Source organism: Acomys russatus, chromosome 32, assembly GCF_903995435.1.
Source record: "Acomys russatus chromosome 32, mAcoRus1.1, whole genome shotgun sequence".
NCBI lineage: Eukaryota > Metazoa > Chordata > Mammalia > Rodentia > Muridae > Acomys > Acomys russatus.
Window position 1 is genome coordinate 29,412,392 of NC_067168.1, and position 16,982 is coordinate 29,429,373.

A 16,982-nucleotide genomic window follows, 5' to 3' on the forward strand; every position below is an offset into this window, starting at 1 on the left:
CTCTCTGTCCGGCGGCGCGTGCGTGCGCGTCCTCGTGCACGGCGGTCACGCGCACGCGCGCGCCTCCGCCGGCAGCTCGCCCCCACCCCCTCCCGTTCCCCGGGCGGCGGGTCTAAAGCGGCGGCGCGATGAGCTGGCCGGCCGCCCCCGGCTCGGGGCTGTGAGGCGCTCGGGGCCGGGGTGCGCGGCGGCGCGGCGGGCGGCGGACGCTCCTGCTTGGCGGCGGCCATGCGCGCGGGCCGGGGCGGCGTCCCGGGGACCGGCGGCCTGAGGGCCCCGCCGCCGCCGCTGCTGCTGCTGCTGCTGGCGATGCTGCCCGCCGCCGCCCCGCGGTCCCCGGCCCTGGCCGCCGCTCCTGCGGGGCCCAGCGTGAGCCTCTATCTGAGCGAGGACGAGGTGCGCCGGCTGCTCGGTGAGTGGCGCCGCTCTCGGGGCCTCGTGAGCCTCGCTGCACCGCCCGCGCGCGCTCTCTCCGCAGCCTCCCTGCGCGTGTCACTCTAGGCCGCGGAGCTCCGGAGCCTCCGACGCTTCGGACCCAGGTGGCCGTTCCTTAGCTTGCGGTGGGTGGCCCAAAGGCCACGCTGCTGCGCGCGTGCTTTCTTTTTAAGCGAGTGGGGGCAAGGTGAGCGGGGAGCCCCGGGTGTGTGGCATCCTGCTCACCTTGGGGCCGATCGGACCTGCAGCTTTAGGGTTTGTTTTGGGTTCGTTGAGTTTGACCTGGTGCCGCAATTCCAGGCCATTCGCCTTACCCTGCAGACCCTGAAGTGAGAGGAGAGGAGACCTTGGCTTTGGGTCCGTCTGTGGTTCCGTTTACCTGTTAGGCTCCGTTGTTTGGGGAGTTTGAAAAATGACTCTCCCCTCTGGCTGCTTGGAATTTTGTGGAGTCTGAAAATCATCAGCCTTTCGAGGAAGGCCGGGCCAGGCATCAAAAGGGAGGCTCTGATACTTGGGAATAGCCAACCTTCACCTTCTTTTGTGTATTAAGGCAAATCCTTTCACTTGGTCTCAGGGTGTGGCGTTTCTTGAGTGAATTGTTGGAAATGAAAAAGTTGTATTCTAAACATCCATTTTCTGTCACTTTTATTTTAGTGGGCGCACATGTTTCAACCCTTTCCCCCCTCGCCCCATTCTGTATTAGAGGGGTTTTCTTTTTTTCTTTCTTTTCTTTTTGAGACAGGGACTCTTATGTACCCCAGGCTGTTCTGGAACCCACTGTGTAGACCAGGTTGGCCTCAAGCTCACAGAGATCCATCTGCTTGTTAATGGAGTTTCTTAAGGTCGGTTGAGAGAGTTCAGCCTGGGAATGAAATTGCTTTTAGCAGACTGTTTAGACATTGTTATATGTATGCGTTTATACTCTTTAACCAAAGAAGAATTGTGTTTTTGTCATGTCCTATCTTAATCCTGCTTGTAGTCTAGGAGAAGTAGGTAAATTTGGTCTAGCAGAATTGAAACCGCATATAAGTTACTCTAGGAGCATGGAAGAAAGGCTTAGGAAAAAACAACGATTTGTAAAGCAGCTCAGAGGCATGCGTGTTTGTACAGTGTTGTTAAAAGAACTTACATAATTGTGCTTTTATTTACGTGAGCTTCCTCTCCTCCTGTCTGAGCCAGGATGGGAGTAGAGGGACCGAGACAGCTAGCAGCGGACACGGCCAGAGAGCTTGCTAGAATCTTGCTGTTAACACCTTATTTATTTATTTATTTATTTATTTGTGTGTGTGTGTGTGTACACCACGGTGTGTTCTGTGGAGGTCAGAGGAAAGCTCAAACTCTGGTGATCAGGCTGGACAGTAACCACCTTCACCTCCTGAGCCATCTTGCCGGGGCCTGGTAGGGACTGACACATGTCACTTCATCTCAGTTTCTTGTTACCCAGTGGGGTGTCATGGGGGGAAAAGTGAGGCTTTAAGTCACTTAGCTTAAAGCAAAATGGTTTATTTCATATATTACACATATAACAGATGCCCACACAAAACAGTAATTGCTGGCTGCAGACTTAAGTTTTATCGAAAGGCACGAAGCTAACTGTGCCTATGTAGAAGTTTGTTTATGGCACGTTGGGAAAGAGACCACTGCTCATGAGTACTTGAAGTGATTCCTTTGTAGCCAGGAACTGATTATCTTAGGACGGTAGCCGAGTCGTCGCCCGATGGATGAGCACCTTAGCAAGTATGTGCGGAAGTGGGCAGTGTGTGGAGTTGGAGCAGGAGCTTGCTTCCTTAACCACCCTTAGGTATTTCAGTTCAGTGCAGACTGAGCTGTCATATTACAGTGTGGTCTCCAGATCTTCCTCGTCCAGAGCCAGGGCCTCGCTCTGTCCCTTTCTGCCTTCCTCACGTGTGCTGCCGTTAAAGTGTTCCCTGGCTTTGTCTGGGTGGCAAAGAGCATGTATGTAGGGCCTCCCGACCGTGGCTGTCATGGTGTGCAAGACTGCCTGGAATAGTGCTTTTTGGGTGCTTACAAGCTTAAGTGCCTTCGTTTTACAGTGTTCCTAAGACTGCGGGTTCAGTATGCCAAGTGAGAACTTAGAGGTGACAGCTTTGTTGAACAAGTTGTGCTTGTAGGAAAAGTGTTTTAATCCAGTCACTATATGCATATAGTAAAAAAACAAAACAAAACAAAAAACCAATCAAATAGCAAGGGCTTAAACCAGAAACCATCAGCATCCTGCCTTTGGCCTTTTTGTCCTCCAGGCTTCACTCCCTCAGGGGTCATAGCTCTCTTAACTGTTCTTCTGTTTATTTCTTTTTCTTTTTTCTTTTGAATTTCTAGACTAGTGTGAAATGAGCATCGGTCTTCTGGAATCATCCTTGTACTCCATACTCTCCAGTGCAGTTTTTTTTTTTTTTTTTAATTTTTAAAATGATTTATTTTTATTTCATGTGCATTGGAGTTTTACCTGTATGAGGGTGTTGGATCCCCTGGAACTGGAGTTACAGACAGTTGTAAGCTGCCACGTGGTAGCTGGGAATTGAACCCTGTCCTCTGGAAGAGCAGCCAGTGCTCTTCACCACTGAGCCAGCTCTCCAGGCCATTTTTAAGCCAGCAGTCAGTATTGATACCACTGTGTATAAATACACTACCCTTTCCTCAGTTAAATATAAACTGGTAGTGTCCCCACCGCGACCCTTTTGGTTTTCCTCAGAGCAAATAATTGGATTTTAAACTTTTCTGATTTATCTGCTTTGTGTCTGTGCATATATTCCCTCAGGTACCCCGGGAGACATTCGGAGTGTCCTTTGATCCTCCGGCACTTCAGGTACCACAGCAGGACATCTGTTAGTTCCATTGGGCTCTTGTCAGCCACGGCTTGGTTTAGCATCATCCATCCCCTAGCGTCAGGCTGGACAGTAGCGCTTTGTACCTCTTCTGGCCTCTCTTGCTTGCTTGTTCTCGTTTTTTTTTTTTTTTTTTTTTTTTTTTTTTTTTTATGGTTTGCTTTTCTTTGCTGATTGTGTGTATCCTCAGTAGAGTGCGGCTAAGAATAGGGAAAGAGAAATTATCTGAGGCCCTTCGTGTTTGAAAATTTTCATTTTATTCTTACACTTTGTAGATGGTCTGGCTGACTTTAGAATATTTAGATTGAACATAGTTTTTTTTTTTTTCTTACCCCCACAAATTGGACAGTGTTTTCTCTTGTAAGAATTGCAAATGAAGGCTCCAAAGCTACTTCTACGTCCTTGCCTCTCCCCTCACAGTTTTTGGAATTTCGGAATGTTTTCCTGTGGCATTCTGAAGTTTTATAAGTGGACATGTGCTTTATTTGTTAATCTGGATGCAAAGCCTTTCGTTTTGGGAGTGTCCCTTCACATTTTAAATAAATTCTTATACTTTTTTAAAAAACTATATATATATATATTTTTTTTTTTTTTTTAACTGCGATGGCTGGTGTGTGTGTGTGTGGTGTGTGTGTGTGTGTGTGTGTGTGTGTTTGTCCTAGAGTTGAACTTTATGTTTTCTTATCTTGCCTTTTATTTCTTTGTATTGAAATTAGTAGACAGAATTCTCCTTCTCGATTTTATCTTCCCAGCTTTCATATAAAAAAATGATACCGATGTTTGTAAATTTTAGAATGTTTGTTCTCTACAATTCATTTCATCTTGTGAATGTTTTGTCTTCATTTTTCTTTGTTATTAACTTTTTGGGGCCTTTATGTTTAAGCATTTTTAGAGTTCTTCTGCTTATGGTCATAGATGTGTGAGCCATGGCTTTGTGCAGCAGAGAGTGAGAAGCTGAGATCTTTAGAGGGGAGAGACTCGCGCGTGTGCTGACAACCCCTGATGTCTGCTGCCGTGCAGGTGGTTTCAGTGGAAGCCTGTCCAAAACACCAGTACAGAATTTTGGATCTAATTAGGGCTCTGCTTAGTGTCTGTAAAGAAGCCTCAGGAAACTTCCTGCCTCTGGAATGCTGGGTGATAAATCAGCTGCCAGCCTTGGGTTACCTGGTTGGGGGAGGAGTGGAAGTTATCACCCTTCAGGCTGTAGACTCTGACTCCTGCTTAGTTACAGTTCACTGGGCTTGCCACTCACTTTATTAGACCCTGCTCTACTACTAAACCTGGGGACCTTTTGGCTTTGAATATTCGCACAGCGGCTTCCTCTCTGTGAGGCCTGAGCTTCAGGGCAGCCTTTGGTACCTCCCAGGTGCCTCTAGGCCTGAGCCTCTTTGTGTCATGGTGGTGGTGGTGGGGGGGGGGGTCGTGATCTCTCCCCTACCTTGCTTTTCATCATGCAAAAGTTTGTTAAAATATGTGATGTTTTTCTTTTCCTGTCCTGACTTGATACATGCGGTTCCTTTACTGTCTTAAGGGCTTGGGTCATGCTTCGCTGTGTGTTGGCAGCCAAGCTTGGGCCTTCCTGAAGCTGAGATGTGGCAGTTGTTTTGTAAGGACAGTGGTGGTCAGTAGTGGTAGACAGAGGGATGCTTATGTGTGGTGGTAGTTTCCCCATGCCAAATGCTTACCTGTGTTTCCAGCCTGTATACAAGCAGGTCGCTGAAGTAAGATTTCATAAACTAAGAACCTTAGAGGCAACAGACATGTATTTTTCACAGTTCTGGATGCTGGGAAAGCCAACATTAAAGTGCTTGGTTTCTGGTGAGGACCTGTTTTCTGGTCCCTGGGTATCCTAGCTGCCTCCTCACACACTGGGAGAGTGGAAAGAGCTCTGAGGTCTTCATTACAAGGGCAGTAATCCCACTCCTGTCTTTATGACCTAATCCCCTCCCAAAGGCCCTGCTTGCTTATCTGCTCATCATGGGGGCTAGAATCACATGAATTCTGGGGAAATAGAAAGGTTTTTACTTTAGCAAGGAGGAAATGGACTTGGAGTGGGTCCTTCCTTAGTGCAGGCCCACTGCCTGCTGTCCTGGTGGAAATCTGCCTGTGTTCTGAAGACTCCATATCTTTGGAGCATTTAATCCCTGTGGTTTCTCCGATGTCACTAGGCCCTGCCTCACTGCTATTATTACTACCCTTAGCAGGCTACAGTACTGGCTACTGTGTCCACATTTTAATTCTGAGGCTCTTGATTCAGGGTGTTATGGACATTGAGGAGAAAGCCAGGCCTTGACTCAGTTGTGTCCCTGGAGCAGCTGCAGTTAAGCCAGAACTCAGACAGTGCTGGCTTGTGGTCCTGGTTACTGTCAGTGTCCTCCGAGGTTGATTACCGTAACTGCTGGAGCAGTGCCAGAGGTTTGGGTGGGAAGGCACGGTGGTAGTGATGGCTGTGCTAGGGAGCTGTCGTCCGTAGGGGTGAAGACAGCTTCTGAGAGAATTTGGGTAGCTTGCTTCTCCTTTTAAACTAAACAGCTTCTGGGAAAGTCATGCTTGTTCACACCTTATTTAAAGTCAGTTCACACCAGTTTAGACATTTGCTCCTCAGAGCCGACTAGGGAAAGAAAACTGAAGCCAAATCAAGTATTACATACTGTAGAGGCAAGCACAAAGGATGATTAGATTCCTTACCTTGAGGCACTGAGGCTGTTGTGCGGGGGAAGACTGTCCCATGCAGGACTGTAGCTCTGAGAGAGGAGTTACATTGTGGATTGACACATTAGTAGAGGAGTGGTCACTCTTGACTGTGATCGATAGGGCTAGGTGATGTGCAGGGTTCCTTTGCACTGTGTTTGTTGGTGGAGGCCTTTTTTTTTTTTTTTTTTTTTGGTCAGAATAATTACTTTTGAGAGAGAAAAGAGAGGCTTTAAGAGTTTGGGTGACGGGATCCCAGGAAAGAAAACATTAACATCTTATCTCAAGGTTGAGCTGGACAGGCAGAAAAGTAGTTAAGGCCAGGCAGAGAGCACAGCATAGCGTGTGGAGGCAGACGAGTGTGAACTTCAGAACTCTGAAGTGACTGGGGTGAAAACAGTGAGCAAACTGAGAGGCAGAGAAATCAGCCAGGAGGTCTGTGGGTGGTGGGCCAGGCATCTGAACTGTTTCTTAAGGAATGGGAAACCAGAGGAGTGTTTAGGCAGCACTTGGGAGGTGGAGGCAGGAGGATCATCAGGACTTCCAGGCAAGCCTTGTATACGGGAGACTCTGACTGCCCACCTTCCCACTCCACAAACAAAACAACAATAAGACCCAGCCAACAAAACAAAACACTGCAGAGCAAGTAAAGCAGAATTTAGAAGGGAGAATGCAGTCAGTACTGGGTTATAGAATAGTCCCAGTGTGTGGCTCCTTGTCCATACTAAGACACCTGTCATGGCTCGTGGGTTGGAGGAGCAGGTGAAGACGCGGGATGGATTTATGAGGAATTTGCGGTTAATTGGGAGGTTCAGCAGGCGGAGTTGTCGGGGCTAAAGAGAAGGTATTCTCTAGAGTCCACGTTTTAGATTTGGGTGTCTGAACCAAGGGACCCTGTCTCTATGGGAAAGGCAGTTGAGGAAAAGGAAAATGGATGAGCCAAGTATTCTCCCCTGCCAAGCTCCTCTCTGCCCTCCAACATCTCAGGCCAAATGCTCGGCTGGGGAGGGGTAGTATCTTCCCTGCCAGTGGTCTGGCATGACCTGCCACAGGGCAGTTTTGGCAGGAGTGGGTTAGCATCCTGAAGTGAACCCTTAACCCTAGGCGTTATGTTGGGGTTGGTGGTATTGGCACGGCTTAATCTGAGCCCATGTGTTCTTCATCGGAAGAACGGGGCTGAGACATTGTGCAATTGTGGGTTTGAGTTTCTTTCCCTCTTGCACATATGAGGGAAAATTCTGTCCAATTATGGCTAAACTCATCCCCTATGAGTCACATCCTGAGTTAATTAGTGAATTCTGAAGGTGCTGCCTAAAATGCTGCTTGGGTTTTAAGGACCACTTCAAGAGTACAGAACTGAGGTGCTCCCCAGCATTGCTTTGGGGGTCCAATGCTATATGTCGCTGTCCTTGCACATCTTCCCAGCCTGAGAAATAAGAAAAACCTGCCCTTGAGACCAAACCATTAAGTTACTCTTAAATTATAGTAAAAGCACACTTTCTGTGTGTGTGTGTGTGTGTGTGTGTGTGTGTGTGTTACCCTTGTTGATGTAAGTTTGTTCTAATCTGGATGTTACTAGACAAGGTTCCATTGTGTAGGTCTACCTAGGGTGTCACTCGCCAAAACAAACGTGTGTGTAGGGCTGAGTTGTATAGTAAGCGCTTGCTCAGGGTTTATTTTGTGGTTCCCAGCAATGACACTGCTGTGTGACTGTCCTTCTTTAGAACACTTTAAGCCGGAATAGAGTGCACACAGCTCTTAACTTGGGAGATACCTGTAATCTAGAGAGAGCAAACACATCTTACGTGTGCCAGGTACTTCACACGTGTTCTTCAGCAATGTCACGGAGCGTTGCTCACTTTCTAAGCAGCTAAAGCCAAGATTCTGGAAAATTACATAATTTGCTGGAGGTCTCAGATGCGTGCAGTTGCTTGGCTCTGAAGTGCATGCTTTGTGCCCGGTTGCTGGGTAGGTTAGCAGTCGCCTCGGCTCCCAGTGAAGTCCGCTTGGAGCTGCAACAGCATGCATATTCCTCGATGTAACCTTACTCGCCAGTGTAGTGAGCGCACCGTCTGATCCTCCTGCCTCCTCTCCCAAGCCCTGGCTTCCTGGGTACCCACCACTCCTGTATTGTGTCATTGAATGTCAGGCAAGCGCCGTGCCAGCTGAGCCAGGTCCTCAGCCTCTGCAGTTGATCCGAGATGGAGCTGAGATGAGGCTGCCTCTTTCTTGGCTTCTGAGTACTCTGCTTTCATTGACTGCAAGGTGCACAGCTTGTAACATAGTGGGCGCCCTCAGTTAACAGAAGGCTTTCCCCTAGTGCTATCTTCAGATACAGTGACGGACAAGAGGTGATGCTGTGACAACACAACCCGCTTAGCAGTTCAGTCCAGCCGCAGAGGCGCTGTGGTGAAAAGGGCCAGTGGTTTTTCTCTTTTCTAGTGAAAGCCTTAGATTTTCTTGGAGGCAGGGGTCTGTATGGTAAGTGTACATGCTTTGCCAGAAAGTTCCTAGGTTTAGGGTGTCACAGAACTCCTGGTGAAGTTCATGGATGTGCCTGAGTCCTGTAGAAGCTGGCATTTGTTACATTTTGTATGTTTATTTCCTTCATGAATTAAAAAACCAATTATCATGGGGCTAGAGAGACTGCTTAGTAGTTAAGAGCACTTGCTTTTGTGGAGGACTTGGGTTTGATTCCTGGCGACAACATGGTAGTTCACAACTGTCCGTAACTAGTTCTGGGGATCCAGTGCCCTCTTCTGACCTCAGGCACCAGACACACACGTGATGCTCAGATGTACGTGTGAGCAAAATTCTCATACACATAAAAAAATCTAAAAACAACATTTAAATAAAAATTGTCTTTAAGAGTTAATTCTGGGGCTGTAGAAATGGCTGCGGGTAGAGTGTTGTACAATCCTTAAGACCTCAGTTTGGCCACCGGGACCCCTGTAGGAGAACTGACTCTTCACAAGTTCTCCTCCACACGCTAGCCCCTCCCCATAAATGAATGAATGTATGTATGTATGCAATTAAAAATTTCACTGTGCTTTAAGCTTTATGGACTTTGACATAGTGTCCTGTATGCACTGCATCAAACACCATATAGAGACTATTATATACTAAATAGTCTTACTTCCCTGAAAAAAAAAAATCCTATGAAGCCCGGTGGCAGTGTCACATGTCTTTAATCCCAGCACTTGGGAAGCAGCTGCATGTAAATTCCTGAATTTGAGGCCAGTCAGCACTGCATGGTAAGTTCCAGGCCAGGGCTATATAGAGATACCTGTCTGAAACAGCAGCAGCAGCAGCAGCAACAAAAAACCCTCAAACTCTTTGCTCTTCTTTTTTTTTTTTTTTTTTTTTTTTTTTCGAGACAGGGTCTCTCTGTGTCGTCTTGGCTGTCCTGAACTCACTTTGCAGACCAGGCTGGCCTTGAACTCACAGTGATCCACCTGCCTCTGCCTCCCGAGTGCTGGGGTTAAAGGCGTGCGCCACCACGCCCGGCCAACTTGAAGTGGGTTTGTTTTGTTTTGTTTTATGTTTGTGGGTATGAAACAAATGGTGAGAATTTGGATTGGTCCCTCTTATTATAGTCTTGAAATTAAGTCTACTTAATTTATCAAGTATGTTCATGGCCTGTATTAATATAGTTATATCTATCAATAAGCATTGTGACATTAAAAAAAAAAACAAAACCCAAATCCTGTGAAGGGGCATTTGCATTTATAACAACAAAAACCCAAACAAACAAAACCAAAGATCGAGGAAAGAAAATTTCCAGTGTTTATTTTTCTGAAATCCCTCTGTTACTCTCTGACCCAGTGCCTTTTTTTCTGGTCTGCTACATTGTAGTTCTCATTTCTAGAGTAGACTTTAGTCTTTTTTTTTTTCAAACTATCTTTATTACTGTTCTATATTTCTGCTGACGTTGTTGGCCACTTGGAGTCTAGTTATGTACTTAATAATAACATCTCTGTGCTTATTGTGGGTTCGTTTAGTTGATTATCTAGCTCTCTTCCTCCCTCCCCCTCCCTCCCCTCTCTCCCCATCCCTCCCCTTCCCTCCTGTGTGTGTGTGTGTTGAATATATATTTGATTGGACAGCATACCCTGTGAATGAACATCTGAGTGCTGAGTGTGTGTGTGTGTGTGTGTGTGTTACAATTTTGAGCCTGGCTCTATTGCTTGCCCTAGAACTTGCTGATAAAGAGCAACTGGGTGGCCGTCAAGGGAACCTCCTGTCCCCACCTCTTCAGTGCTGGAATTCCAAGCACATGCCACTGTGCTCAGCGTTTATGTGGATGCTGAGATCTCAACTCGGGCTCTCACGCTTGTGTAGCAAGTGTGTTACCAACTGAACACCAGCCTGCCCTCCTGCCTTTCTTTCTCCTCCTTTTCTGTTTTTGCTTTTGTTTGTTTTAGGCAGACAAATGTTCTATAACCCAGGCTAGTCTTGAACACGTGATCCTCCTGCTTCATTTTCCCACATGCTGGAATTGGAGGTGTGTGCCAGCATGCCTGGCTGCTAAATATTTATGTATTCTTTTAAATATTCTTAGATTTTGTTCTGGGGTGCAGTTTAATTACTTGGAAACAGTTTGGGCCTTGTGGGTGTTGCTTATAAGGCTTGTTGGATGGAACAAAAGCAGTACGCCATAATCAGGCTCATTATCCCCCACTCGTGAGTTAAGACACCCCTGTACTTACCGCCAACGAACCGTGAAGCACGAGGGCCTCCAGCCTGGCTGGTGGGAACAGATCCAAATTTGGAGCACTGGGTGCTGATCACTTTTATCCTTTCTCTGCCCTTGCCTGACTTCCTTAAATGCATGCTCCATCATGACTCAGATCAGCACCGGAGTGCAACCCTCCAGATCGTGAATATTTCATCTGGTAATCTGCTCTGTGTACCATATCTCTAGAATTTTATCTTTCTGGACTTTCATCCTTTAAACATTTATTTTATTTTTTTATCTTTTGGTTTTTTGAGACCAGATCTCACTCTGTAGCTCAGGCTAGCTGCTGCTCCTCCTCCTCCCCTTCCTCCTTCCTTCTTCTCCTTCTTTTTTTTTTTTTGAGACAGGGTTTCTCTGTGTAGTCTTGGCTGTCCTGGACTTGCTTTGTAGACCCGGCTGGCCTACAGTTGCCTCTGTCTCTCTGGGATTACAGGCGTGCACCACCACTGTCCAGTTCAGGTTAGCCTCTTGAGTACTGAGATTATAAGTGTGTATCAAAGCCTAGTTTACCTTTGTTGATTCAGTTTTTTCCTTGAGCCCCCCCCCCCCCCCAATCTCCCTACTCCTATCTATCCATTATCTATTTATCTACCTGTCTGTCTATTTTCTATCTACCTGTCTATCTATTTTCTATCTACCTAGCCCATCCATCTATTTATCTGTGTGTGCACACATGCCACAACATTCATGTGGAAGTCTAAGGACAGCTCTGAGGAGCCAGTTTTCTCTTTCCACTCTGTTGAATTTTGGTTATCAAACTCAGTCATCAGACTCTGTGGTGAGTGGTCACCTGCTGAGCCATCTCACTTGCCCTCAGCATCCTTCTCTGCACTCTAATTGTAGAGCTCACCTACTTGTGGTCTTTGTTCCAGGGGTCACTGTTGCTTGGTGGGGGTGCTTTAAACTAGTGAATCAGTTATGTCCAATCTTGATTATTTCAGATGAGAGAGACAATCAAGCTCTTGTTACTCCAGTTAAATGTTTATTGTTTGTGTCTCCCCCTAAGATTAATTCCTTAATGATTTATTAGAGGAAAAATATAGTCCCTCTGAAAGAAACAGTGTGCAAGGTTTGGCTCTGTTTGTGCACACACACTTGTGAGCATCTAGTAGGTAGCAAGTATAGGAGGATATTGGATTGGGAATCCCCATGTTTGAGTGTTAATTCCATCCCTCCCTTCCATTCTACGTGGGTAGCATGTGTGGCAGCCAATCTTGATGGCCAGCTTGGCACCCTTGGAAAGAGGGAACCTCAAATTCAAGAGATGGCTCAGCTGTTAAAGGCTAGGCCCACAACCAAAAATATAAGAATTGCTTCAGCCAGCTTGGCCTGTGGACATATTTGTGGGGCATTTTTTGACTAACAATTGATGTGGGAGAGCCTAGCCCACTGTAGGCTGTGTCACTTCTGGGCATGTGGGTCTGGGCTTTATAAGAAAGCTATCTGAGCCGGGTGGTGGGGTACACCTTTACCCCAGCACTCGGGAGGTGGAGGCAGGTGGATCTCTGAGTTTGAGGCCAGCCTTCGTAGGAGAGTTTTTCTGTTTCTTAGTGTATTCTGCTTCATTTGCTGCCTGGACTTCCCTTGTTGATTGTGACCTTTGGATTATAAACTGAAATAAAACCTTTATTCCCCAAGTTGCCTTGGGCCATGGTGTTTATCACAACAACAGAAAAGCAAACTGGAGCAGCATATAACTGAGGATTCTTTCTGCATATGTAAGACGGGCTGCTCTTAGCAAGGGCTGTAATGCATTTGAATATGCTGCATGAGCCTCAAAATTTTAGTCACTGGTGCAGATTTCTGTATCTTTGCATTAAAAAAAAATATCCCAGACATTTTGGGCTGCTTCTTTTCTGGTTGGGCTCTGCCAAAGAAGGTAGGCTGGCACATCTGTTTGGTTATGAAAAAGGACTGGGAGTAAAGACACAAAGAAGGAACCTATTGGTCATCCCTAGGAAGTCAGGCACTTGAGCCCCTTTCCTTACTTTCAACTGCATGAGGAAACACTCCCCATGGCCTGAGCCAACAGACAACTTAAGCACAACCCTCTGGAATGTCTATTGTTTGCCAATACTGGTTTTTTGTTGTTTTGTTTTGTTTGTTTGTTTGTTTTGAGACAGGTTTCTCTATATAGCCTTGGCTTTGTAGACCAAGCTGTCCTCAAACTCACAGAGATCTGCTTGCCTCTGCCTTCTGAGTGCGGGGGTTAAAGGCATGCTCCACCATTCCCAGCTATTTGCCACTATTTTCACAGGACCAAGCCTTAGGTTACTTGGTCACTTAGATATTTGGTTGGTTGCCTTCAGTAGCAATATTCTGTTACACGTGTAACATGACCTTATTTTAGGAGCATGGGATGTATATTTCGGTGAATAAAATAGAAAAGGAACCTGGCCTTGTGGAACCAACTTTTGACAGAGAGCTATGGGATTTGCCTTTGAAAAAAAAATTCATATAGCTTTGAAACTGAATTCCTGAGATAGCAAGCACTCTTCTTCTGCCTTTTGCTGGCAGGGAAAAGCGAAGCTTGTGAGTTTCTCTGTGTTTTATGATAACAGCCTAGAGAAACAAGCAAGTCCTAGCCAGTCCGGCCTCTGGGGTAAAGTGTGCTCTGTTTGCAGTGGGGGCAGTGCTGGTGTGAAGCAGTGGGTACGTTCTCATCTCTGTGGCTGTGTCAGTGGTACAAGTGTGAACTGGTCAACTCGTTCTCTTTCTTTAGTCAGGGAACAATGCCAATCTATTGTCCAGAGTCTGTCTTTCCAGATGCTAGGGATTCTGGCCTCTGTGGCAGGGAGGTCGTGTTTTACATTTTTGCACTGGGGCACGTGTGTTCTTGAAAAGGATTTGGGAAGTACCTTACATACTCTTGGCTGTTGTACAAATCACATGTAATCATAGTTTTTAGGGAAATTTTCTTATGCATTTTTGTTTGACCTATGTTTTCATGGGAAGTAAAGTTTTTTGTTTTTTGTTTTTTGTTTTTTGTTTTTTGTTTTTTGTTTTTTTTTTTTTTTTGGTTTGTTTTAAAATTTAAAGTCTCAGCCATTTGCGGACAGTATTTGCTGATTAGATAAGGTGACAATGCAACTATTTGAAATCAAATGACAGTACTCTTCCTCCAAGTCTACATAGCTTCTTCCAAACACTAGCAGAGACAAACCAGGACACAGATTTGTGACGATGTCTTTGAGTTTCTGTGATGAGGTATCACAGAATTACCATGGGTTTTATGGAGACAGGGCTTAGTCTGAAGGAGGTAGCCTGAAATAAAAGAAGTCCAAAATGAGGGCATAGTGATCTTTTGTTGGTCATAGCGCACTCTCTCTTTCTTTTGTTAAAACACCCATGGCTTGCCTTGTATTCTCTGTTAGTGCCATTCTGCCAAGATATTTAAGGTTGAAAGAAATACATGAAGCAAATACTGAGTGTGGTGGAGTAGTATATGAAAGTTCTCAGTTTAGGTCTGGAGAGATGGCTCAGAGGTTAAGAGTGCCGCTTGCTCTTCCAAAGGTCCTGAGTTCAATTCCCACCACCACATGGTACTTCACAACCATCTATAATGAGATCTGGTGCCCTCTTCTGGCGTGCAGGTGTACCTGCAGGCAGAACACTGTATACATAATAAACAAATACATCTTGAAAAAAAAAAGTTCTCAGTTTGCATGACTTGTGCTTGAATAGCCACAAGGTTTGAAGACTCTGCTTTCTTAATTGTGAAAAAAGAAATTCTTTTCCTGCCATCAAACATTGGCAGTTCTCTGCTGTGAGCCACTATGTGTATGCTGGGAACCAAACTCAGAGCCTCTGAAAGAGCAGCCATCTCACCCACCCTGGCAGTCTTGGTTGTGTGTACTTAAATACTGGTTCTCAGTAAATTGTTTCAGTGTACTCTATGGGTGTAACTAGATTTACTAGATTTTGATGAACAAATGTATTTATTTTCAGTTTATTAGTTTACATAAATTGGAAACATTTGAAGAGCACTTTACTTTCATTTTCCATCAGCAAGTTTATTTATTTCGTGGTTTAAAATATATTGATTACTTTTCTCTGATTAGACCTAAAAGATTGTCTTGACTTCATGGTTCTTTTTAAAGTTTTGATTATATGTGGAGTTACAGATGATATCGTAGAATACTTATTCTTTGCTGACATTTGGAAACTACTGCCGTTGTCATAAAACTATAGAATTTTCAGTGGAGGAGAGGATTAACATCTACCTCTTTTGTCCTATAGTTGAGAAAGTTAACTTGAAGGTGATGGCTCAGGGGTTGAATGCCAAAGGCCTTCAACTGCTTAGTCTGAGAGCCAGGAAGAGAAATCTGCACCGTGAATGCCAGCTTAATTCTGTCTCCACAGTGTTATTTCTGTTTTCTTATTTTAACTGATTCCTGACATTTTTAAAAATAACTTTTTAAAAAGCTCATTCTGTCAAGTTCTGTGAAGGTAGCACTCTTCACTGACGTGCAGCTTGCCAACAGAAGGACAGCATTGGAACTGGTAGTTAACTGTAGTAGGGTGCATAGTTTTCCTCCCAGTCCCAAGCTCCCGGGTAATGACTCATGAGACTCAACATATATTTACAAATACCTAGGCCTTATAGCTAGGCTCTTGTGACTAACACATAACCCATTTATACTAATTTATATTCTGCCATGTGGCTGGTTACCTCTGCTCAGGAAACATGCATTTGTCCTCCTCACATCTTTCCAGGCAAATCACCTGGGCCTGGCTCTTTCCCAGAATCCTTTCTGCCTGCCAGATGTCCCACCTTCTATTTTACCCTTTCCTATAGGCCGTAGTTTTTGTTTTGTTTTTAATTGTCAGGCAATGCACCCATACAATACACAAGATATCCTCTCTATAGTTAACTTTAAAGTTATTTGGAACAATTTTTAATTAGTAGATTATTAAACTTTGTATTAAGCTGGACAGGCCACCCTTAAATTTAATTTGGGATGTAACCCTGTATAGTGAAAAACATTTTTCTTGATGGGGTCATGAGAATTTTGCAGGAATAACTTAAGTTTTTCCAGCATTAAATATGGGTTGTTTAAAAATTAAATCATAAACAAATGCTATCTTTGTTGTTGTTGTTATTGTTGTTTGTTTGTTTTGTTTTTTTTGAGACAGGATTTCTCTGTGTAGCCTTGACTATCCTGGACTCGCTTTGTAGACCAGGCTGGCCTCGAACTCACAGCAATCCGCCTGCCTCTGCCTCCCAAGTGCTGGAATTAAAGGTGTGCGCCACCGCTGCCCGGCTTATTCTTTCTTTTGAGAGAGTAACATTCCTACTTTGCTGGAATTGGCAACAAGAAACTTAAGTCTGGTTACTGAAGTTGAACAGTTGAAGTGTTTATCCTAAGTCAGAATGGTAATATTCTTTGCATTCTGATGACAGATGCCACCTAGTCACTCCGTGGCCTTTGCCTTGTCTTCCTCCACAGAACCTTTCCTACTCTGCCTATTCTACTTTCCTGTTTTGTTCCCTCCTCTCTTGGCTCTCCATTTTTGTATGCTAGAGACTCAGCTCTTGTGTGTTCTCTGAGTCTCCATAGTGCTGCTGCTTTTTAAAAATTATCTACCTATCTATTTATCTACCAATCATCCCTTATCTGTTTACCTAGCATCTATCTATTATCCCTCCATTATCTATCTATCTATCTATCTATCTATCTATCTATCGTGTGTGTGTGTGTGTGTGTGTGTGTGTGTGTGTGTGTGTGTGGTGTGTGGTATGTGTGTGAGCTATGCACACACAGAAGTTTGAGGAAAACTTGCAGGAATTGATTATCTCCACTTTTTGGTTTCTGGGCGTCAAACTCAGGTCATCATTTGTGGCAGATACCTGTACATGCTTAACGTCTCACTGACCAGGTCTATGTATTATCTCAGTGGATTCACACACTGTGTGGTGTGTTTTGTTGGCTACTTTCACGTAGCATAATGTTATGGAGGCTCACATATATCTTTTTATTCTGTTTTTATACCACAATTTACTTCTCATCTTTCATAGACATTTGAGTTATTTACACATTTTGGCTGTTATGAATTATGGTGTTGAGAGTATGTAAGTATCCAATTGGATATATGTTCAAGTTACATGTGTACGTAGACTAGAACTGAGGATCATCTAGTTACACTGTTTAACTTTTTGAGGCATTGCTAGAGGTATTTTTGGTGGCTGACTGTTTTGAGTTCCTAACAAGACTTCAGGGTGCTATTTCTCTGTGTCTTTGCCAACCTTGCTATTTTCTGCCTTTTTTTTT

The 16,982-nt window shown here is 44.8% G+C and overlaps 1 protein-coding gene across 1 annotated transcript in view; it reads left to right on the forward strand.

Moving 5' to 3' along the window:
• Positions 1 to 228: 228 nt before the first annotated feature.
• Ryk (receptor like tyrosine kinase) overlaps positions 229 to 16,982 on the forward strand; it is an 80,358-nt gene continuing 63,604 nt past the window's right edge. Inside the window, exon 1 of the mRNA XM_051140750.1 lies at positions 229 to 412. Within this exon, the coding sequence (XP_050996707.1) occupies positions 229 to 412 (184 nt within the window). The remainder of the gene's footprint in view (positions 413 to 16,982) is intronic.